The following is a 23,437-nucleotide window of genomic DNA, read 5'->3' on the forward strand; positions in this document are numbered from 1 at the left end:
ACCTGTCACAAAGTAGCACGAAAGAATAATTCAGGGAASATGTTTGCTGAATGCTGCACTTGCAGCCCCTAGATGTATATATGCGCATATAAGACACTAACTGAATCCCTGCAAAAAAATCCTCCAAATCCTAACATTTTAAATTTTTAACTAGGCTGAAATTGCTTGTTCCGAGGAGCTTGTACCCTCTTGCTAGTAACCCCCGAGCGCTGCTTTTCTTCGTAACAGCGTTTTATTTGAACCAGGGCTGGTCCTGGGAATGCCAGCGCCTGGCGGGGACGCACGCGGAGAAAAAGCAAAGCTCCTTCCCGACGGCGGCGGCGGCCGACCGCGTGGCCGCCGCGTTTTGCTGCTCGGGCTCTGTTTACGCGAGCGCGCCGGTTGCCTGGGACCGAGCAGGAGCAGTGACGCTGCAGGGAGAGGTGGGGCAGGAAAGCAAGGGCGACCGAAAGGATTAACTCCCTTTCCGTGGGCATTTCAGGAAGAACAAGAAGCGCCGCGGTTTAGGCTCCTGATGTTCCTGCCGAGTTTCTCCAGGTAAGCTCGGAGCAAACTGTGCYGTGTGGCCCGTTAAAAGGTAACTTAAATAGAGCAGAGCCAGCCCTTTTCGCCCGTCGCTCCCCAGCAAGGTCCGGAGCCGGAGAAAGCAGCCTGGCTTCGCTTCACGCGTGCTTGAGCTACGCAGCGCTCCAGCCGCGCCGCGCTCCCCTTGTAGTTGTTACAACCTGGTGMAAGCCATGGCAGCACTGGGGCTGCTTTAGAGGGGCGGTGGGGCAAGCGGGGGTCCCGCCAGGGCCGGCACTCATAAAACGCAAGCATGTTTCAAATATCTTTGCTTTTTTTTTGCTTTTTAGAGACCATATGGAGGGATCTGCCCCATGCTTCTCCCGAGGACCGCAGGTACGAAGTCGTGACCCCCAGGTTCCCCAGCAGCACTTTAACTCACGGCCCTGCAGACAGAGCCGGGAGGCTCTGCTCTGGGTTCGTGGATCYGTGCGACCCCGGCTTTCATCTCGGGGACCGCCACGCGGCGGGACTCGTGTCCCCAGCGACCGTGCTCCTGACGGAGCTCTTCCCCGCTGCCTCTGCGTTGTTGCCTCCCTCCGAGCGCCAACCGGCTCTTCCCCAGCTCTGCCAGGTATCGCTCCCGTTACCCTYGGACCCGTGGGCAGGAATCCGGGACAGCTTCGAACGCTCGCCCGGTTTCCGCAGATCGCCATCAGGTCCTGGCGTCAGAGCTGGTGGTTGGGGGATGCTGTGAGTCACGTAACGTGTCTCGTCATGTAGGGGACGTGTCGGGGGGTCCCAGGCTGAGCCCCACGTGTCCCTCACCCACCTCTGGTCCCTCCTCACCAAGGGGGCTCGCTGGGGTCGTTCTCCCAYGTGGAGACTCTCTATTTTTGTAAGTTTGAGGTTGCATGTGAACGTGGCTGGTGGCTCCTTCCCCACCTCGAGCCAGGCTGCAAGCATTTTCCACCGCTGGCGGTGGGAGAGGTGTCGCTAAAAGCCGAGCAGGTTCTGAAATTTTRAGAGAACTAAGTGATCAGGTGGGAATAAATGAAGGGACAGAAGAGCCGGGGGGGGGGAACCCTCCCGTGCGCTTGCAAAGAGCCGTGCGACCCAATGCCGCACGCCCGGCACCCTGTGCGTGCCAAAATCGACAGCCCCAGCTTGCTCCCGCTCACCTGTGCGCTCTCCGTCCCTCGAGCACTTATATATATATAAATTTTTTAATATATGCGCACGCATAGGAAACGTCTGTGTGCGCGACTGGGAGGCGGGCGCGGCGCGGGAGGCGGGTGCCGGCTCTGCCCTCCCCGGGGCCGGCCCGGCCTGGGGCCCGGGTGCTGCTGGCGGGTCGGGTCGGGTCGGGTCGGGTCGGGTCCGCTCCGCCGCGGCTCGCCGGGCCGGCGGTGACGGCTCGCGGGCTGCGCGGCGCCGGGCGCTTCTGCCCGCTCCCCTGCGCGAAGCATTCGCGGCTCTTGCAGGCGGCGGGTGGGAATTTCCCCCCTCCTCCCTCCCTCCGGGAGGAGGGGGCGGCTTTTCCAGCCCGCTTCTTTCCCGGGCTCTGCAATCGCTGCGCTGACCCGCGGTGGGGCGGGGGGGGACGGACGGGATCAAGTTAGTCCTTGGTATCGGCGCTAAGCTCCAGCCTTTCCGTATCGGAGTGACTCGCGTCAGTCCCCGTTCTGCCTCCAGGGGTGATGTTAATGTTAGAAGAGCGTTTTATTTCTAGGGAGAAAATACGGAAAGTTTCGCTGTCCCCCGCCCCTCCAGCCGTCGCAGCTTTCCGGCCAGAGAAAGCCTGTTTCCTTTTCATTCTTTCTCTCTCTCTCGTTTTGCCAAATGCGCTATTTGCAGAGAATTATTTGGCCAGATGTAGCCATAACGCACTTTGCAAGCTTTTGGCAGGCCTTTAAATTTATTAGCGAGCTCTCTGCCCCCGTGGACTGCGCTGATTTACGGCCTGCTGCTCCCGCACGCTGCGCCGTGGCCCCCCCTCGGCGCCGCCGGGGCACCGGCCCGGGGATTTCTGCGGGCCCCGACGGCCGTCACCGCGGGGCGGCCCCGGCTGCTGGAGTAACAACTCAAGGAAGAAAAAAAAGAGTGGGGAGACTTGCACCCATCTCCCTTTAACTAAAGGTAGCGCGGCACCAAACCGTCTTCCCTGGCCGTCTCTGCCCCGGCAAGCGGCAAGGAAAGGTTTGCCYGAAACCCTGCTTGTCGTCCCAATGCCTTGCTTGAGGAGCGTGGTATTGCAAATAAAAATCAGCAGGGAAAGGTAAACAGCGCTGCAGTGCCCAGGCGCTGCTCCAGCACACGCGGAGGCTTCACGCGGTTGCACCAGGGCACCTTGCTCTGCTCTGTTTCCTGGCTGGCATCGCTGGAGTGCTCTGGCAAACGTGGGATTTCTTTCTTTCTTTTTTTTTTTTTTAATCTGATCCATCTTCCGCATGCTTTTCAAAACTCCTGTTCCCTATAGGCTCTCTTCTAGATTAGACTGTCTGGRCAGCTTACCCTGCATCACGCTGCTGACCACTAATATGAAATATAATTAGAGCAATTCAAACCTCTCCTCCAGGGGCTGTTTCTTTACATCATGCACTGCCCCATGAAAGTAATAAAGTTAGTGAAAGGGGTTATTCAAGAGAAATTGTCAGTGTTTAATAAATCGTGCAATTAAATGCAATAAAACCTCAGTATGCTATTCATCTGTTCTGCCTTAACACTTAAGGCTTGGGCTTTTTTCAGAATAACGAAGTTCTGTCCTAGATAATTTTTTCCAATTTCCTCATTAGACAGGTTCTCGCGCAGCCTTACAGTTCTCCACATTGAACTAAGCTGCTGGAGAAGTGCACCTAATGTAATCAAGGCATATAAAAAGTTATAGAGCAGTTCAAGGACTTAAGTAGCTCATAAATTTTTCTTCATATTTTCTCCTTAGTTCAGTTTGGGGCTGAATTTAAGCCCTGATATTGCAGGCAAAAATTGTGGTCTCMTTTTTTTTCAGTGTGGGACCAGGGAGAAAAATGGGAAACGAAGTGGGTTTTTAAGTGCCCTTTCAGAGTACGGTGTCATCAGTCAGTTCTTCTTTCTAAATCGCAGATAACTTGGGGTCCCGGCATACGTAYGGAGGCGAACGGACTAGCCTTCCCCAGCGCTCGCTGCCCAGACCAGAGGGGGTTTTGCTGTCCCTCCGCAGCGTGGGGTGGGACGGGAGCCCCTCCGCCGCCGGCCCGGCGCTCCCTGCTCCGCTCTCCGAGCGCGTCCCCCTCCCTGCTCCGTTGCCTTTTATCGGCGGAGGTTCGTAGGACCCTTTGGTGGCAGGAGCCCAGACTGACCCGCTGCTGCTGTTCGTGGGGGGTCCCAGCACCCTGCAGGGTGCCGAACCACGCCGGCTCCTGCTGCTGCCGTTCGATGACTCTGCAGCTGCCCSCGAGAGCCGGGCACGGGCTTCTGCCCACGCTGCCGGGCGCGTGTTGAACAGACGAGGGCTAACCCCGCTCTGCCGCTTTCGTATTTGCACCAGGCTCTGCATATCCTCAGCGGCTGGGGTAGAGTCTGTGGCCTCTTTCTCGCTGAAGGGACCCYGAGACTTGTCTGTTGCCACCTGACCGCGGGTGTTTTTGTGCTCTTCTCCCACCTAGGAAGATGTCACTGACTTCAGAGCCCTCCGCGCAAAATTTCAGAAYGACACTAAGTTTTCCAAGCAGCTGGTGCAGCCACCCAAGAAGCTGGCGCTACCACCCATGGAAGCCACGCACAAGCTGGACGCCGAGATTAAGGATGCTTCCAATCCTCTGTCCTTGAATGGGAAAGAAATGATAATATTAAAAAGCAAGAACGAACCTTTCCCTCCTGCTCTTCAACCCTCAGCACTAGTCCAGGGCAAACCTTTGGTGCAGCCAAGAGCCAGGCTTGGTAACATGGATCCAAGGGGGAGAAATGAAGAGCAGAAAGGCAACATCGTGGAGAAAGAAGTGAACTCCTCTGAGAGCAGTTCGCAGAAGCCTCGACTGCCCGATTGCGCTGACCAGCAAGAATCAGCCCAGACAGATCCGGAGGCTGCTCCATCCCAAAGCTCCTTCCACTATGCCCTACAGATGTGGGAAAACACTTTAGCCCAGAGTGAGAAAGCCGGTGCAACACTCCCAACCCAACGGAGAGCAAATGTTTGCGTGCAGCCGCACCTGGAGCCGAGGGCGACGGGTGCTCAGGCTGCACCGGACTGTGGCAGGATGAGAACGGCTCGAAGTGAGCAAGCGCTGGATTTCCCTGCGCGGCAGAAGGATGCTCTGCATGGCGGCGAGCTGGCCACTTCCCAGGCTCTGTCTTTGCCCCGTCTACCCAGAAGGTACAGGAGCTCTGACCAGCTAGCTGTCGAAAGCACTCCTGCAACTAGCTCCTGCCAGCCAGGTTATGATGTGCAGCTCCCTCAACACCAGAAAGGTATAGTATGCTAAATTCCTAACAGTGAGCGTGCAAAAAAAAAAATATATATATATATATATATATATATATATTCATAGGTACATGACACAGTGCTCTCCTGGGCACCCTGGCTCTGAGGGGTGGCTCCAGGCCACCTGCATGTGAACACGGTGGGTGAGAGCAAGGAGCATCCTCACAAAAGCTCTCCTTACTGGTGGTGCTCTGAATCCGCAGATACAGCTCAAGGCATCAGGGTGAAAAATTGTTACTAGTTGGGACTCTCAAAACAAGAGGCTGAGCTAGACTGTTGGACTGAGCCCTTTCTTCCCAGGAAAGCATGAAGGTTAGAAACCAGCCCCAAAGAGCCCCAAGCTTGGATAAAGTTAGGGTCTCCCATCTCTGCTGTTTGCTTTTTTTTTTAAAAAAAAAAAAGCAAAATCTTTCTTTTTTTGCTAAAAATTGTGCTAAATCCTGCCACATTAAAGTTTTATTGGCACAGAAAGTTAGCCTAGTATTTTCTAATCAGGAGGCAGGGAGCTGATGAGAATGGAGGCCCAGATGTGGTTAACTTTCTAAAATCCAGGGAAACTGGCAGGGAAGCGTGCTTCCCGCTTCGCTCCGGCGCTCCGGCACGTGGTAGCTGCGGAGCAGCTGCGAGCGCGGGAGGAAGCAGAGGTTGTTTAGAAGTGTTTGAACAGCAACGACTGATCCTGCACAGGGTTTTTACTTAAACGAGAGGTAATAACTGCCTCATGGTGCTCTGGAGCAGAGCCGGAGCCTCCCTCCCGTGAATCCGGAGCAGGAAAAGCACGCGGTGCTCCGCGCAGCAAGCTGCCAAAAACGAAACCACTTCCTCCAGCCGAATCCCTCGGTCCTGCCCCYGCGAAGCCTGCGAGACCCCCGAAAGTCGATCTCGGTGCTTTCCAAAGCACGGTGCCTCCTCTCCACAGAGGAAAGGAAAAAGGTAAGAGATTTTGCGTCTTTCTCCCCAAACGAGCTTTACATAATCCGGATACAAACTTGCACGATTTTTTCGCATCTCAACGGCCGCGACTCCGAGCACGTGCTCCCTAGCGGGAACAGCACGTTGTCGACTTGTTTCTAATATCTTCTTTAAACGTGATAAAGAACCCAGCAGCTTCAGTGAAACTGTTTTTTTTTTTAATATTATTTTTTTTTATTAATTCGGAAAAGAAATATGTTTTTCCGTGTTGGATTTGATCCACGGCGCAGAAATCCCCTTCGCTATTGACTGCAGCGCCTCTGTGCTGCGAGCGGTTTACAGCTGGCTGTAAAACAACAGCAGCTGCTCGGGCCGCGGGCTGATCTTTATCGCTTTGCGTCGCTGTGAAATTCCAGGGCTTCGGAGAATACAGCTGGGGGAAGGCACAATAAAATCAGCCGAAGCTGCTCTGCTAATCCCCCCTTTATGTTTTAAATGCAGTCAGAGGGCAACATCTTTAAGTGTTCCAACATCAAAAAAAAAATGCAAAAGCTCGGTTTCCCACAATAAAAACTTATTGATGTCGCCTAGTAGAATATTCTGGACGACTTATTAAGCTGCTGAATGTTGTCTCTTTGTAGCTACAGGCTTAATTATACCCAGATATTTAGGGACAGCTTTTGATGAAGCTAAAAGGAAATGCGTGTATGTCTGAGAAGGGCTTGGCTAAAATCTTGTTGGCTTTGCTGTGCCGGTGTTTATTGATCTGTTAGGGCTTGGTAAGAGTAAGAGGGAAAGAGAAAGCATGTTGCTGAAGCTCTTCCCAAATACACTTGCCTTTTCTGSATGTGTTAACGTGACAAAGGAAACTAGTTACGTTCGTGTGGCGTCTTCTCCATGCCTTCGCAGCGGTGCTCGGTTACTGACCTCCTAGAAAGCCRGGGAGGGTGGCCTGGAAACATGAAATAACGCCGTACGAACATACGTACCCGCGCCCGCTGTTCGTGCTGGGAACCTTGTGTCATGCCGGCCTTCGCGCGCASCCTGCTGCCTCGAGGACGGGCCCTCCTCGTCGCCCCTCCTCGTCGCCCAGCCTCGTTTCCCGTAGGAGAGCAGCGTGGCGGCTAGCTCTCCGAAACGCTAATCCTCTCTGTGTTTGTGTGCAGCTGCCGCGGAGGAGGAGTACTTGACTCCTGAAAGGTAAGTGTGCAACCGGGTAAAKAAGTCGGGCTCGTAGGCAGCAGAAGCGTCTCCATCTCCTGCCGGACGCTGGAAGGAGCCTGAGGTCCTTGCGTGCTCTGGGCAATGTGTGGTGGGGTCCCTGAGCGATGCCCTCTTCCTATCGCTGTATGCACGATAGTATTTCATTCTCACGTCTGCAGAGGGCTGGGGGCTCGAGTGGTGGATGCTATTTAAGATAGGGTCTGGAGCCTCCTCTTCAGAGGTCTGTTGAAAGCCAGACACTGCCCCGTGTCCAGGAGATAGCTGCTGTGTGTTTTGCAGTGACCTTAGAGCCTGCTCGAAACTTGCTGCTATGACCTTTCTCTAAAGCAGAAAGTTTTGTCCGTGTTTTCTCCTYCTCCAGCCTCCTAAGGCAGCGCTGAGCAGCTTGCCCTCCAGCTCGCTTGCGTCGTTAGGCCTCGCTTAGCTGGTGGCAAGGAAAACACCAGGCGTTTTCTGACTGCTGATGCTTTGGTTTCAAAGACCATTCCCCACCCACACGTTGTGCATTTCCCCCCTTCCTGTTTTCCATGTACTCAAGGCTGGTGTTTGTAGAAAAGAGAGGCTTTTGAGATCTGTTGCTGAAACAAAGCCTAAGCGTAATCAGCAGGTGCTGGAGGTTTCCAGCGACAAGGCAGCAGAAAAGGATTTTGCTCTTGCATGTGTTTATGCAGCAAGCAGAGCCATGGGCTATAGGAGCACTTGCCCCCACGCCTGGCACTTTAGTTCTGCCACGAGATGTTATTGTGTGGTGGTCCAGACTAGCTTGACGGAGCAATGGACGTCTCTGAACCTGCGTGCAAGGGCCTTGATTAAGAAATCTTTAATCTACTGGTGTATTGAAATACATATTTCGGCCAGTCTCTTACTGATATTTTTTGGTAATGGTACTTCAGTACCATAAAAGCAAAGCAAGTCACAACTTGCAGGGATGGGGACCCAGCTGAAGTGCCAGAAAATAGGAGCAGAACAGCTAAAGGGGATTTTAGCACTGAAATACGAGTATGCCTTGCAAACTGCATTGGACCACTGAACTTCAGGTTCTTATACAGCAAATATCTGAAACTGCTCAAAAGTCTTATGGATGCAATAGTGTTTGTATACAAGGGAATCATAACGTCTTCTGGTATGTCTGTGACTTGCTGCAAGGGGTTATATGGTGTTCCTGGTTCTTCACCCAAAGAACAGAAAAGTGCACAGCTTTGGTTTGAAGAGAAATATTCCTGTATGTATTTTGTTCTTGGATGTAAGAATGTATATATCTGTGAAAACAGGAAATAGAATGACTGAATTAAAACAAAACAACAAAAAGCCAAATTCTTCAGATACTGTCTGTGCACGAGCAATGAACTCTTGCAGCTAACAACAGAGTAAGTTGTATTTTTCACATGTTCCTGCCAGCATCTGCTGGTGTTTTGTTTAGCTTTTAACCTGCACTTTTCAGAAAAGATCTGCTTCAAATATAGGTGTTCTGTAAGTTTATAAATTAACTCACTTTTCTTTTCCAAGCCAAGCAGAAAGATATTTTATCTGTTACGTGCCCAGCTCTATGCTGGCAGTATAACTGTCATGCACCACAAGGAAGCTGTCCTAGTAATACATTACTGCAAGATTAGTTATCTTACTCTAATACTTGTGATGTGGTCTTTATGGTAGGTCACTTGTTAAATATTAACCATGTGATAACTGGGGTAAATGGATTAAATGAATTCCAGGGTAAAAGCTAAATGATTGGGTTTTGCGGGCAGAAATTCCTCCGGAGTAGTCTGAAATGCAGCGTCTCTGCTCTGGGCACGGGACAGGAGCCACGGTGGGATCTGTAACTCCTGCTCACGGCAGCCCAGGGGAACGAAGGTTTTTTGGTGCTGTTATGTAACTTCCCATGAGATCTTAACTAGCCTTGTCCGCTGCATGGTGTTGCTCTGATGTAGGTGGTGTCCATGCAGAAAGTGTCTCTCAAGAGCTTATTTATGAGGGCTGGGAATGTGTGTTTGCCGAACGCAAAGCTGCTTTCCTCCACGGTGGCCTGTACTTGGGGTGGTGGCGTCCTGAGCTATTGCATCCCTGGCTGTCTCTGCCTCCGGCACCCTTTGGATACTGGGCTTTGCTGTGTGGCCCCAACGCGAGCAGACCTGCTCCCTGCCAGGCTCCCCTGGCCGCGGGGAGGCTGCGCAAGCCCAGATGTATATTGGCCGGGCAGCGAGCTTGCAGCAAAGTACGGCAGGGTTTTTTTAGCAGTAGAGGTGCTACTGTCTGTGCACACACTGTGCCGACTTTGAACTTCTGAGCTTCCCCATACTTTTTTGTCTCGGTTGCTCATCACCACAAATCCCCTCCTTGAAGCCCACAGGTAGGATCCTCACCCATAACCAAGTTCGGTCCCCCCTCGCTGGGGGAGCCTTTGRCATGAGCACTACCTGCTCTTGGCTGTCGTTCCTCCCTCTGATCGCACTATTGTAAAACTCACCTGGACTTTCTTTTCCCTCTGGTTTGCAACAAGTAAAGCTACTTAGTCTTTACTCTGTGCCTGTGAAGCCAAATTGTGGCAYGAGGTGGTGTGGGCAAAAACAAGCCCTCCTTGAGGCTGATCATAGCCTCATGTTGAAAGAGGTCTATGTTGTTCTCGCTAGGACTCAATTTCTTGTTCTCAAAATGAGTTATTTTGTCTGATTTCTAAAAGGGCTAGAAAAAAAATCTTTTCTCTCTTCCTTCTCACCCTCCCAGTGCCGAACTTGAAGAGCAGCGTAATTACGAAGACACAGCGTTGTACCTGAATCAGCCTGGGGACTCCACAGCCTTGTGCGCCGGTCAAGGCACTTTCCAAGGCAAGAGCTTCAGATCGATCACATGCTATCTCAGCAATAGCCTTTAAAGGAAGTAATATAGTTTCTTCAAGCTCAGAAACAGTGTTGTGGCTGTTGYGGTCCTCTGAACACAAGCCACCTCTGACAGCATACCAAGGGACCGTGGCCAGTAGGGTATGGTAAAAGTATGTGTGTGCCCGGATGCTGAGCGTGTGGGCAAAGCTAGGTTAACCCTAACCTTAAAAGCTCAGGGACCTTAACACAGACTAAGAAGTAATATCTGTTTACAAATCTCTTTTATAGCACCTGAGTCAGAGCCTCAAGAGCGCTACAAGGTAGGTCTCCTCACTGCCTGTCTTGGTATTTCAGACTTGACTGTGCTTTGCCTCCTTAGAAACTTTTAATATATGTGTCTTGTATCTGCCAAATGTATCTTTATGATTTTTGTCTGTGAAGGCTCTGAAAGAATAAATCAGAAATTGCAGAACGGAGCATGAAAATTAATGAGGTTTCCAAATGTGTTCGGGGAAGAGAGCCAATTGCCTTAACTTCCCCTGTAAACATGTAAGAAAGTAGTAACACTGTCTGAATGTGGGTGGTAGACCAAATAAGMGCCAAGCGTGCGTATCAAGGAGATTATAAATTCTTTAAGGGAAATGGCACAGTGTTGCTCTGGAAACTCCTGCCAAAGGCAGGCTGCTGCTGGTAGTCCTCTGTGTGAGCCATGAGAGCAGAATTCAGCAAGCTTCCTGGTCGTGGCAGCATGCTTCAAGCTTTGGTTCATGAGCAAGGACAACTTTTGCAGGGAAGACCRTAGAGACTTTTGTCCTTTCCTGCAGGGATATCTGTGCTGCAGGCTAGCATTGTTTTTCCCTGGTGAAAACGTGAGTGACAGTTCACCTTGGTAGGGTAGCAAGGAGCTGAGGGGTTCCTGCAGTGAAGACAGGAGGGCTACACAAGGGAAGGAAAGGGCTGCTCCAGCTCCCGAAGAGAAGCTCTCAAAGGTAGAGCCRTAGCTAGTGGTGGACGGCTGGGGGAGAAGAACAAGTCACTTCATGCCAGGAAACTATTATGCACTGGGTATGGGTCCTGGCTCTGTTAGAAGAGGGGAAAGCTGCTCTTTGGAAAAATATCAGATTCCAGACTCAAGTGCTGACTTGCAAAGCGATCAAGTTGTCCAGGAAATAGCACAGGTTTCCAAATGCACTTATCTATATGTGATTTGCAGAGAGGTGCTCTGGCTTTTCTGTATTCTTATTTTATGGAAGGTTGGAAAATTTTTATTTTTAAGCAATAAAATATATTCCTCCTCTTCTGTAAGCCCTCCAACCTGTAATTGCTTTCATTGCGACCAGTAGCTTCACTGGCCTGATCCCTTGTGCTATTACATTATCCCTATAGAGCTCGTCAATATGCCTGTTCCCTGCCCTGACAAGCAGGGGAAATATCCTTGTCTGATGACTATTCCAAATGTAAAATGCTTCTGGGCTTTCTAAAAAAATACTTCTTCAAATACTAGATGACAGGAGAGGCCTTGTTTAAAAGTTTGACTGTTGAAGCGAGCTGTGGCTGAAGTGGCTTTCCTCTTCTTTGTTCCAGAAGCAGAGGAATTTTCTCGTTGCCAAATCCAGGTAATTTCCTTTTCTTTCTCCCTCTTTCTTTCTTCTAATCCCTAACCCGGTTAGGGTTAGAAAACTGTAACGCTCATAAACTCATTTGTGACCAAGACGTGACCAGYGTAGAAGATCGGGCTGCCCTGTGTCAGCATGTAAGGCTCAAAGCTTGTTTTCAGTCCAAAGCATATGTATAGAGGGGATTTTTGTTCTTTCCTCTGGCACAAAAAAGCATACTGTCTTTTCATACTGAAACCTGACCTTTATCAGTGTAAGAAGGGAGAGGTATGATGCTCTCCAACTGGGAGACCTAGTCTCAGGTCCCAAGTTGTGCAGTAAGACAGCACCGAATTTCACCTCRCTTGTGTCAAATATAAATGACGCGCTTCTAACTCCTCACAGCGTTTAATTACTGTCATTCGCTGTAGGCTGTTTTGCAATGGTGMTTGAAGAAGCATGTGATAAAACGCCTCGCTTCTAGACGCTTGCCGGTGGGACATGTTGTGATGTCTGAGAAAACGCACTCCGTTTTTCCTCCCATTGCTATCTTCTTTCCTAAATTGCAATGTCGCATCATGACAAGGATGGCCCATGACCCAGCTACGACCACTGGCAAATGGCTRGATGTTCCTGCTGCTAGAAAATACAGTGATCCTGGTTTGCCTCTTTTCAAAGAGTGATTATGCCAAGTAACCCGTGTCCTTCAGATTTGRCTTTGCTCTGGCTTCTAGTCCTGGCTGTCTGTGGCATTTCCAACCTTGTTCAAAAGGAAAATGAGCTGCTTATTTAGATGMAATCATACAAAATCTGTTTGTCTGTGATTTTGCTAAGGTGTCTCTGTTCTGAGTTCATTGACATTACCTAAATTTTCAGTCCTGGAAGAACTGTAGAGGATGAAAATGATGAAAAAACAAGTCTTGAAAGAGAGAAACAGCAAGCAAAGAAAATATTCAAGGTATCATGTCCCTGAGATTCCTTTTAATAGGGAATGTAGTTTACTCCTTCCCCTTCTGCTCTTCATCTCTTCAAGAAATAAATGCAAATATTCAGAGTCCTTAATCATTTGTTTTTTCTGTCCTCTCTTCTGCCTGCCCATTGTATTACTGGTGCTGCTAAAAGACACTTGATGTTACCAAGCAACATGCACACCTATTAAAAATCTCCATTGGGAAAGGGTGTGAAACCATTCTAGGCTGACAGAGAGACAAGTTATATTCTAGAAATCTGTTCCTAAATGCTGTATTGACTGAACCAAATGTCTGCTCTCAGACAGGCAGAAATGAGTACGTGACTTACAGAGCCCAACCCAAGGAGGATGGTGGAGGTGGGAAGAAGGTGCTGCAAGTGAARCAAGGAGATGTGACTAGCGCCCAGACTATGAAGCATCCTACCCTGCAAGGGCTGGTGAAAGATGGAGCAGAGCRCTGTGAGTGTCTTGTGGCTTTCTGGAGTGTTTCCTCACCCCTCGGTCCCATCTGTTGCCCAAATGTCTCTTCCATATGGAAAAGATGTTAAATTAGGATGCAACTCTTGAACCAATTTAGTTAAACCAGGGTAAAAGGTTGCATGCACATTTGTATTCTGGTCTGAATCATTTATTTTGGCTTTGCAAAGAGCTTCCTAAGTCGGTTAACCATCTGCATAACTCAAACCGAGGTGTTTGTTTTTCTAGCAGATTGCCCTTATCCRAAAGAGTTGAAATCCATCTCCTCCGCTTCTCGTAATTTATTGAGTCTCAGAAGAGTTTGGCTGTGGCTTGTGGTAGAGACATGTGAGCAGGATGAGAGTCTGACATCTCCCCTGTGCCTCTACTCTTTACTAAGATGGATGGCTCCTTGCTCCATCTTCTTAGTAGCTCCAATGAACTGCTTTTTTACGGTTACTTTATCTGACCTTGGGTTATCCCTGACCATCAGGATGCTCTGAGGTAGCATCCAGAGCTGGCAATATGCAACTGAGCTGCACAGCTAAAATTTCCTCCCTCTGAACATTATTCTGCAACTTCAGGTATACGTGTCTTTGGACTTGGCTGGGCTAAGAGTTGCTCCTGCCTCTGAAAGCTGTTAGTGTGACACAGCAGGATTTCAAAGGTGAAAGGGAGAGAAATGTAATGTAGTTCTGCTAGGCTCTATGGACAGAATATTAGTCTAAATTGATTATGGCTGGGACTGCTGATATTGGTTCAGTCCTCTTTTTTTTTTTTTTATCACTTCGTAAAAATCTTTTGCTTTGCTTGATGTCTCTTTTTGTAAGCAACCTGGTGGTTTGATTGACTGGCGAATGGCTGGAGGTAATTTCTGGTAGGATTTTTTTTTTTTTAGAAGCATTCAGGGTCAACTTCCTGCTATTGCTTCCCTGGAGAGACCAAACAAGCTGATTCTGAGAACTGCTTTTCCCCCCATCCTTCTCTTCTCCACTGACTTTTGCTTTAGGGGGCTCGAACGTTTTGCAGAAATTGGTCATTAGCTGCAGCACATCCGGTGTCATGTGCTTATGGTGAGATCGACTGCATGTGAATGTGTTCACTTAGAAAGTATGTTTTTATTTGTGTCACTACATTTCTACATTAACAAATTTAAAAAGAAGAGCTGGAGTAATGATTTAATATTGTCAGTTTAACAGATTCTTCCAGTAATAATCTTCTAATCTCATGAGGTGCAACTCTCGTACTCTCCTATTTTCACCTCGTGATCAAATAAATACATTTTTGGGACACTCTCTCTCCTTGTCTCCTTTCCAGCATGTCAATTTACAGGCATATTCCCAAGGGACTGACCCACTGCTTAGATCTTAGCAGCTCTGCCGTCCAYGCTAAGCCCTCTGTCAATCACTTCTGTGAACATACATGAATAGTCTCTTGCGATGTTTTCAGGTGAGGAGGTTTTGGCTCAGAGCTCCTACAATTGAGAATATTGATGCGTATTTTAAATGTTTTAAAGCTTCTAAAATGTTTTTAAAAAGCTTTTTGCTTTTCTTTCTCAAAGTGGCTCAGAACAAAGACTTGCTTGGACTTCTAGAACTAAAAAGATATCTGAAAGGTCTTATTTATAGTGACATCARCTGTTACCTGGTCAACTAATCCTGACCTGAAAGGAATTGCTCACAAAGGCTTCTAAAGCAAAGGCATTTTCTCATTTCTAGTGCGCTACGTGCATGTAGGTGCTCCAAAAACAGCTGAAGAAAGAACAGCCTTGAGCCAAATCACTGGGCAGCCTCTGCAGTCATCAGAGGATGTGTATGACGATGTCGAGGGATTGCAAAGCAGACTGTGAGTATGGACCGGGACTCTACACGACGCTTTTTGGAAGCGGTGCTGCTGCGGATACTGATACAGTACCTCCGTCTTGTCTCCACGCAGCCATCCTTCAGAGGCCTCACGTTTGTTGGCTCCAGACAGCAGTAAGTGCAGTTCCCCAGCTCTGGGACGCTTGAACTGGGGGCTGCTTTGCATTTGGGCAGGTGCCTGCTGGATGTTGTGAACACTTCATTTAATATACAGCGTCTCTAGTGTCTCCYGCTAGCCTGGTTGCTCTAAATTCCCATTATAACCAGTGTGGAGCCATGCACATGTCTAGCCTGGAATTGATTTGAGTGCCTTGGAAGGCTCTGCAAGGGTAAAATAGCATGGCCTGGATGCAATTTGTCCAGCAGGACTCAACCCACTGCTACTGAACGGGGTTCGTGATAATGGCATTCCTTGGTTTTAAGTTTCAGGAGACTATGAAGAAACATATGAAGATGTTGAGACTACAGGTGATAATCCAACAAAAGTGGAGTAAGTCACTATTTATGAGCCTGTATTTGAAAATCCTGACCATACTTCCTTGATCCCATATGCTAAGTACTGGCTGGAAGCTTTTATTTCTAATACAACCGTAGAGAAGATGGGTGGCTTTCTTTCCTACTCTGCTCCCTTTTTCTTTTGGCTGACACTTAAGGAACAGAAAATAGTCACCAGATTAACTCCCTAAACTGTCAGGCCTTGCTGGTAGAGCCTGTAGCCCTCTCCCTCCTTGGAAGCACTCTTCTTAATGGCAAGCTACTTCTGCTTGCMTCAAATACAAAGGAAATTCTTACAATCCTTCTCTTGAGCTAAAGCATTTTTCAACTGTACCTGAAAAAAGGCTTTTTTTTTGAGGCTAGTGTGTGTCAAAAGAGGTAATGCTCAGGTTAAAAGGGACAAAATGCCCACATTTCAGATAACAGAAAGMTGGAAAACTGAAAGGGGTCTAGGCTGTGAGCTAATGCCTGCATCAGACATGCTCTAACTGACTTGCAACCTGCTCCTTTTTATGTCTTCTAATCATATTTGCCTCCAGAGGGGTGTTATAAAAGCAATGAGTTTTGCAGCCTTGGGTTTATATGTTACTTGAGCTTTCCAAGTGGATTAAAAGATGAAACTTGAAGTTGGTTGTGTTTTTTACTTCTTAGCTTTTTGTGATTCCTTTTCTGTGTGCAGAAAAAAAAAATTCCTGCACCCCTTTGAAAGAGACAGAGGCAGCCTTTGGGGATGGCATATGGGCTGCGGATGCTGCCCAAAATTACTCTGAGCGCATCTGGTGGCTCTCTTCTGAGGAGCAGTGTGGGAGGAACAGTGCGGTGTTTCTGTGCAGCTGCTTTTCCCATATGGACRTGAGACGCTTGTTGACTTGCAGCTGGCCTCAAATCAAGCTCATGCACATTCAGCACCCAAACCTGCCTCTCGCCCTGGCCAAGACCGTTTTACTGCTCTTTATTTTATATTTGTGGTGGCGTGCTGCCGATAAAACCGTGCTTCTTTTCCTTGCCCATTCTGCACCTCTTCTGCAGAAATACACGGTGTATATGGGTGTTGAACACTGATGAAAATGAAACTTTACTGCTAATTCACAGGAAATTAGAAGAGCAGTGTACCTTGCTGATATTCGCAAGAGAATTGCATGACAAAGCTGGGATTGAGACCAAAGGCTCTGTGTTCCCAGTTCAGTGTCTTAATCCCCTAGCCTCTCTTGACATAAGTTTTCTATCAATGCCAYGTGCAGGATTAGCTGTGCTGATGCRCATGAAGTATTTATAATAGTGCTCRTGCATGTGTAACGTCCCCCATGTGAGGCTCTTGGTTCTTTGTAGACACTTTAACATGAAGTCTCTGTGGTTTTGCAGCCCTTTCAGAAGCCTCAGAGGGAAGTGCAGGGAGGGGAGCACCTTACTTGAGGACCGATGTGATAGAAATGCGTGACACAGGGTCAGACACAGATACGAAGTCTTCTGAGGTTCCTTCTTTCATATGCTCTGAATGCTGCCAGGGAATTGTTCCTTTCATTACGAATTTTTAGTCCAAGTAAACCCAGATCATTCTGTATTTGTTGGGTTGGAGAAGGGAAGGAAGGGAATTCTGCTGTTATTTATTCCGGCTTTAGTTAACACAGCAAAGTCTTTAAAGCTAAGCAAATAACTTGAGTTCAGCCTTCATAATTAAGCACATTATGCTCTGCCTGTGCCTATCCTATTGAATCCATCATACATCTGCATGGTGCCACTAGAGCTTAAAGCCTATTCCCAGTCTGGGGTCTGAGGTCTGCTGGTTCTCCTCTCTTGCTCTCGGGATCTCCGGAGCTACAAGTACTGCAGGTCTCACATATTTCAGTGTCTAGCTCCTCTTAAAATTTAAGTCTCTTTTTTATTTTGRACAGGGCAGAAAAGCAAAAGAGATTTGGAAACATGTTTAAGATAGAAAAATTTAAACTGAAGAATACCAGATTCAAGGAAAACTTAAGGTAAGAAAATGTTGTGAATGCCTTTCCCCTCCAAATCCRAGCTTTTGTATTTGCAGTAATTTGAGAGCAGGAAGTCTGAGGGTAAAGAATACAGCTTTATCTGGAAAACCACTCCAAAATTGCTTCCTCCATTGCATTAGGAACTGCTATGGCAGATCTGACCACGGGTCCATGTGCACCATGCAGCGCCTGCAGGTGTTCAGAGGGTTTCTGCTGCCTTTTCTACCTTCCTGAAACCTCAACACGATGCAGGTGCACAGGGGAACTTAGAATAAAAAACTCAGCCCTCGAGAGCCACAACAGCTAGCCTTTGCCTAATCCTAGCCTACATGTGTTGGTGGTGGGTGGACATTTTTAAATACCATTTACAGTCAGGCTGGCAACAGCATCTGCTGAAAAAGTTTACTRTTGAGTCTTTGGTCTAGCAAGCTAGCAGCGAAACAAAGAGTGGATATTGTATAACTTTCCACAGAACTCTTTTGGGTCCTCTTAATTTAATATTCAAAACACCGGTTTAACCTCCAAAAACTACCTCAGCTCACAGTATGAAAAACTCCTTTATAACTGCCTGCTATGCTTTTCCTATTTTCCTATTTTCCCTGCTATGCGCAGTAGCTGGCTGCAGAGCTGTCCTCCACCTCCACCAGCATGTGCCTCACCCTTGAGTCCAGGCAAATGCTGCCTTTTCTTATTTCTTTGGAGAAGAATCTGGAAAGTTTTGAATTCGGCTTTGAAAGAAGCTGCCTGCTCACTCTTGCCATACAGCTGTTGTACGGTCGCTACTCTTGCTGGTGAYGATGTCTGTTGGATGTGGTGGTGTGCCCACTGGTGGAGTCTAGCCCATACGCACACAACTGTTGAGGGCAGTAGCGAGCCAGGGAGCTGCGGAGGATTTTTCAGGTGGTGCTTGGCTGCCACGCTCTTCCCAAGAGATGAGGTGAACCTCTCTGTGCAGTGTACTTTCTCATTGTACTGGGACACCATCGCTGCTTCATTGCTTCTAATGCCTGGAGGAAATCTTATTTGACAAAGATTTCTCAGTCTTACGTTTGCTTTCACACTATGTTGCCTTCTATGCTGATGACTCTTTCCTGCATAGATGCTAAATGCAGTCAAAAATGAAGAGTCAGTGGGCATCATGCCATGTCCTGCTGCAAAGAGCCCTTAAAGTGTCCATGAGCATCTTCGATAACCTCAGTTATGGTCATGTTTGAATTCCTGGTCAATTCGTGACATATYAGGAGTCTGCAAGGAGGGAATTACTAAGACATACAGCTACCCACCAGCTTTGTAGCTATTGGAAGGGGTGTAGGGGTGGGGAGGAGGAGGCTCTTGTGGATTTGTGTTTGTGGAATGAAATGTAGATGTTTCATAAACCTATTTGATGAATGCTCAGCTCTTGCTACTGCCAAAGGATGGAGATGYTGATTTAGCAGGGAACGCAGCTCCGTCAAAGCCGGCGGTGTTTCAAGTTTGTGCCCCTTCACCGGCTCAGCAGCAAGTGCTGCATGGTRCTGGCTTGTCATGTCCTTCCAGCTTTTCTTCAGTGATGCTGATGTTTCTAAAAGCGTCTTTCTATCCTCAGGTTGTCTTCCAGTTTGGTACCAAATTTAGGTAAGCATTAGGCATGCATCTGCCTCTCGAGGGGATTAACGCGTGTGAAGAGGCGAATGTATTGCATGATGGAAAATACACTCTATGTTGTGCCTCTCTAAAAATCATGTGATGYGGTGATGTTAAAGAATTGATAGTGGTTTGTGCTTCGCTTGAGGGTTTGGGGTTTGTTTTTGTTTTTTCAAGGCCACAGGGGACTGTTTTGAGGAATAGAGTGAGGCTGTAAGGAGGATGGAGGGGGACAGGGAAGTCACTCCTGCTGCAGGACTGGCTGCTGCGAGCAAGGAGAGAAAAACACAGTCTGAGCCTCTTGCAGCACYGGGATCCCTATCTCCACCCTACCCCCGCCTCACTTAAACTGGCTGGAAGGGCAGGATCCCTAGTTTGTCTCATGACAACTGGTCAAATCCATCCAGCAGACTGCCTGCAAAGGTGACTAAAAGCCCAAGCATCCCGCCGTTCTGCTGGCGCTGGCTGGTTTTCAGAGCCCTAGGACCTGCCTTGCGCATTGCTTGGCCCCTGGGGCTGAGCGGCTACCCGCGCTCCCAATTTCCTTGTCCGACAAATCGCTTTGACCGCGGGACCCAGAACTGCGCGTTCTAACAAATTGCTATGCTGAATGTCCCGGTGGCAGCCGCCGTCTCACAGGAGGACGCGTACGACGACGTCGAGGCAGGGCAGGCGGAGCTGAGGTGAGGAGGGTGCCCGGCTCGGCGGCGCCACGGGGCGGTAGTGCAGACGTCTTTCAGGTTTGTGGTCCCCCAGGATAACCTGGAGACTTCCAGCAGCAATGCCACACGAGGTCAGGTCTGGCCTGGCCTCCCCAGCTCCTCCAGAAGCCATCCCGGGGCCTCTGCGTGTGTGTGTAATCTGGCGAGTAGCATCCCAAAATGTTTCTTAGATGCTCTCTGGTTAGTGCCAGATAAGATGCAAAAAGGAGAGAGCTGCTCCCTGAAACACTCGAAAATTCGTTTTTCGTAAGGAAGGAAAACTTCAGCTCTGAGCGCCTGCAGTCAGGGTGGTTCTGGCAAGCTCCTCGCCAGCTAAATTCCGGTGGGAAGAGCACGCCTGCGTGCCTTGCTTCCAGAGGATTGCGGCAGCGGCGTGGGCCGGTGTAAACTGCAGCCGATGTTTGCGTTTCAGCGGTGGTGGTGGTGGGAGACAGAGGGAAAAAAATGTGACTTTGGTCATACACAATTTTGTGGGGTGGGGGAAGGAGAGGAGAAATTCTGCTGGAAAACTTTAATTTCGATGTGGTTCTTCTCCCCACCTCGCAGAGAGAAGGAGGAYAGATACAGGAACTGGAAGCCAAAATTTCTGATGTCAAAAGAGGATAAGGACCGAAGGAAAAGCAGCGAAGATGTGGAAAGGTCTCTATTTCCAGTCTACTTTTTCCACGTTGTCTGACGATGTGCCGGGTGAACCTAACGGGTTTCCTTTGAGCCGTTTGCCCGAGCAGGACGGGGCACCGACCCGCTCTGGGCTTGGCGACCACTCCTCCCATGTCGTACAGGGTTGTCACGGCTGAGCCAGCATCTTCTTGCTGCTCTGCCCCTGCTTAAGGRAACATTTTGTATTTGGCTGCTGCGCCGGGGTCTTTCCCTTTGAAGCCCACTTTGCAGAAAGTATCTGCAGGGAAAATAAACCTCTTGGATCCGAGGTGTATAGAAGTGGGAGATACTTGGAGGGTCTCACCCTGAAGTTGTATCGCGTCAAGCCAAGACGCAAAGATGCTGCTTGCAATGTGTTGGCTGCTTTTCTGTTGAGCTCAGGCCCCATTCCTGCTGCGACTAATTGTGGCTGGGTGAAATATTTGATCTCCGGGCACCAGCTACTGCTATTCTGGCGACACGGCTTTTTTTAGAAACCTTGCACACAGCGCAGTAATTGCCTGTATGTTCTCGGTATCCTAAAGCATTGATTTCTTGGGTCTTTTTTTTTCCCCTGGAGGGGTTTATAGCGTTGTCTGCGTGCCGTACTGTTGGCACATAGAGGCACAAATGGGAAATTTTGGCTACTGGGGCTGCATAAGCTTCCCATGGAGCCAGGAGAGTTCATTTCACTCCTCGGATAGAAAAACGTGCGCTGTAATGAGTTTTTAGCAAGCCGGTGTTCGGGACTTTGAAGCAAACGGAAGTCAGCAGCACGTTTTCTGTGTTATCACAGAATTCCCCTGGTGGGTTGCTAAAATGCTGCTCGTTGCCTTGCACAAAGCCACGCGTTAATTTAACAGCATATYGGCGAGCAGGTGAGATTTCAGCTGATTGTTAGAAATCGCTGTTCTTGAAGGCTGAGACTGGCAGTGAAGAATCTCTTGTTAACAGCTAAAACAATCCCTTATTTCAGCTCTTATTTCCTCTCAAGTGCATGAAAGTTTGCCAGAAATGAATAATTTATTGCAAGTAGATTTTTTTTCCCCTATCTTAATCTTTAAGCTAATGGCACAGCTGTAACCTCATGTGTCCAACAGCAAAGAGCAGCATCTCCGGACCAGGGAAGGCCTTGGCGTGAAAGGCCACTGCTCCCCTTAAATCCGTTCTAAGACCTTGGGTTTTATTTTACAGCACAATATAAATGTCTGCAGAGCTGTGTCAAGTCCCTCTTTTTTTAAAACTCAGCATGAGATTTATCTATGTTTGAATGTGAATAAAAACAGATGGAGCTAAATTGGAGGAGAGGGGGAGGAAAGTGAATTGCTACCTTCCTTCTCTAAGAAGACAAATTTGAAACACTTGATAAAGTGCTCGTGTGTTCCCACGCCACTGCCAGGAATAAGTTTTGTTCAAAACGGAGATGTAAAAGGGACGAAGTCACGGTCGCGAACGAGCGATCGTGAGCGATCCAGCGGGCTCCTCTCGCCCAGGGCTGTCTCAGCACAGCTCAGATGTGTGTGTGTGTGTCTCTCCATGCAGAAATATCTACAAAGGCAACAAGTGCGGCGCAGACAAAAGCAAGAAGATGGTGAAAGAAGAGAAGTTGTTCAGAGAAACCTTTATGGTACGTATCCCTCTGTAGAGGAGTTTTGCTGTGTCAGAGGAAGAGAACAGCTATGTTTCATGCTCAAAGGATACCAGGGAAAGTTGCTGGTTATGCCCAGAGAAATGTCCAGCTGCCAGGTCATGGTCTCTCCTCATCTGGGATCTTCTTCACAGATGTTGCACCAAGGAGTCCCCCTTTGCATTTTCCAATATTCACAAGAAACATATATATATACATATTTTGTTCTCCCTCAGATCACCTTAATCAGCTCGCTAGCAAACTGCTGCTGTCTCCACGTAATCTACCTGCTCCAGCAGTACAGGTGGGCTTGTAACGCAGGTATGGATGTCGAGTGACTTGTGTTCCCGTTGATCTTCTGCAGTACAACAAGGAGATCAGCGTCATCAACACCGCAGTGGCGCAGCGCTCGGTCCCGAGTAAGCGGTGGGTCGATCTGCCCGTCACAGCTGGGGAGCAGCTGGACGTTATCGATACCACGGAAGGCAACGAGGTGATTTGCCGCAATGCAGAGGGCAGATGTAAGTTTGCAGAAATTCTCTGGCACAAGCAGTCAGTTTTCCATCCAGTTTTGAGGAGCAAATTGGCTTAGCCAGCAACAGTACGCTCTTTGTGCTTAGCTGCTACGACTTTATTTCTTCGGAGTTTACTGATTTGCTTTTTTTTTTTTTTTAATCTTTCTCTTAGATGGGTATGTTCTAGTGGAGCATTTGAACTTCAGGTAAACTCAGATTTTATTTATTTTAGTGCATATTTTTTCTACTTGCTCTACATATGGATACTGTAGATTACAGAAGTCTACCTAGAACATCTGAAGCTAGGGGAAGGTTAATGTAAACAGCCAGTATTAAATGTTAAATAAATATTTCTGGTTTTAGTATCGTATTACACTGATATGCGGAATTCTAGTCCAAATACGGAGTAAAAAATCCACTGTCCAGCCATGAGTGGTATAAAGTGGAGAAGCTTGACTGCCTTCAGTTATGTCATATTAATTTACATCTGCTGCAGATGTGGTCCACTGTATGTGCACCACGTTAACAAACTACATCGCTCAATTCTCTGTTGCAACATGATTTCTTTGCATGCCCATTTCTGGCCGGTGCAAATAAAATCCTTACTGCTAGAAGTACGCAGGGTTGTGAAACTCTCTCTTTGCRACAGACACTGCTAACTGTCCCGAGMGTGGTGTCCTCCCACGGAGCGTCCCTGGAGAGCYGCCTGGAGCGTCGCGTGTCCGCGGGAGCCTGTTTGCCAACAACGGAGAGCTCATGGGAACGTAAATAAAGTTTTATTTTTTACACTTACGCTGTTAAATGTGTAAGAGACATTGCCTTTTTTTTCTGATATGTAGACCACGCCTTCACTGATTATCTTGCCATGAGTTATTTGGGGGCTTTCTCACTTTCTGGTGAGGCTGAAACGTGCACGGGAGGCTCTGGAACAGCGGCAGCATTTCTGCATTTGCATGTGAAAATCTCCATTCGTGCAAACCTGACCAGCTGAGCTGCTTAAYGCCCATCCTGCTGCTCTCTGTTTAAGTGCTGGAACTGCAAG

The 23,437-nt window shown here is 48.4% G+C and overlaps 1 protein-coding gene across 1 annotated transcript; it reads left to right on the forward strand.

The window, feature by feature from the left end:
• Positions 1-424: 424 nt before the first annotated feature.
• FYB2 (FYN binding protein 2) lies at positions 425-23,197 on the forward strand. The gene is made up of 21 exons (XM_085307982.1): positions 425-537; positions 855-900; positions 4,149-4,950; positions 5,702-5,896; positions 7,042-7,075; positions 9,821-9,921; positions 10,204-10,235; positions 11,500-11,531; positions 12,387-12,468; positions 12,783-12,939; positions 14,655-14,781; positions 14,872-14,912; positions 15,222-15,288; positions 17,186-17,269; positions 18,855-18,883; positions 19,518-19,575; positions 20,161-20,253; positions 21,796-21,880; positions 22,245-22,401; positions 22,568-22,601; positions 23,045-23,197. Exons 1-21 carry the CDS (start codon positions 515-517, stop codon positions 23,052-23,054), a joined length of 2,289 nt encoding a protein of 762 aa, XP_085164108.1. The 5' UTR covers positions 425-514; the 3' UTR covers positions 23,055-23,197.
• The last annotated feature ends 240 nt before the right edge of the window (positions 23,198-23,437 follow it).

This window comes from Rhea americana, unplaced genomic scaffold, assembly GCF_003343005.1.
Source record: "Rhea americana isolate MKP2758 unplaced genomic scaffold, rheAme1 scaffold_27, whole genome shotgun sequence".
Classification (NCBI taxonomy): Eukaryota; Metazoa; Chordata; class Aves; order Rheiformes; family Rheidae; genus Rhea; species Rhea americana.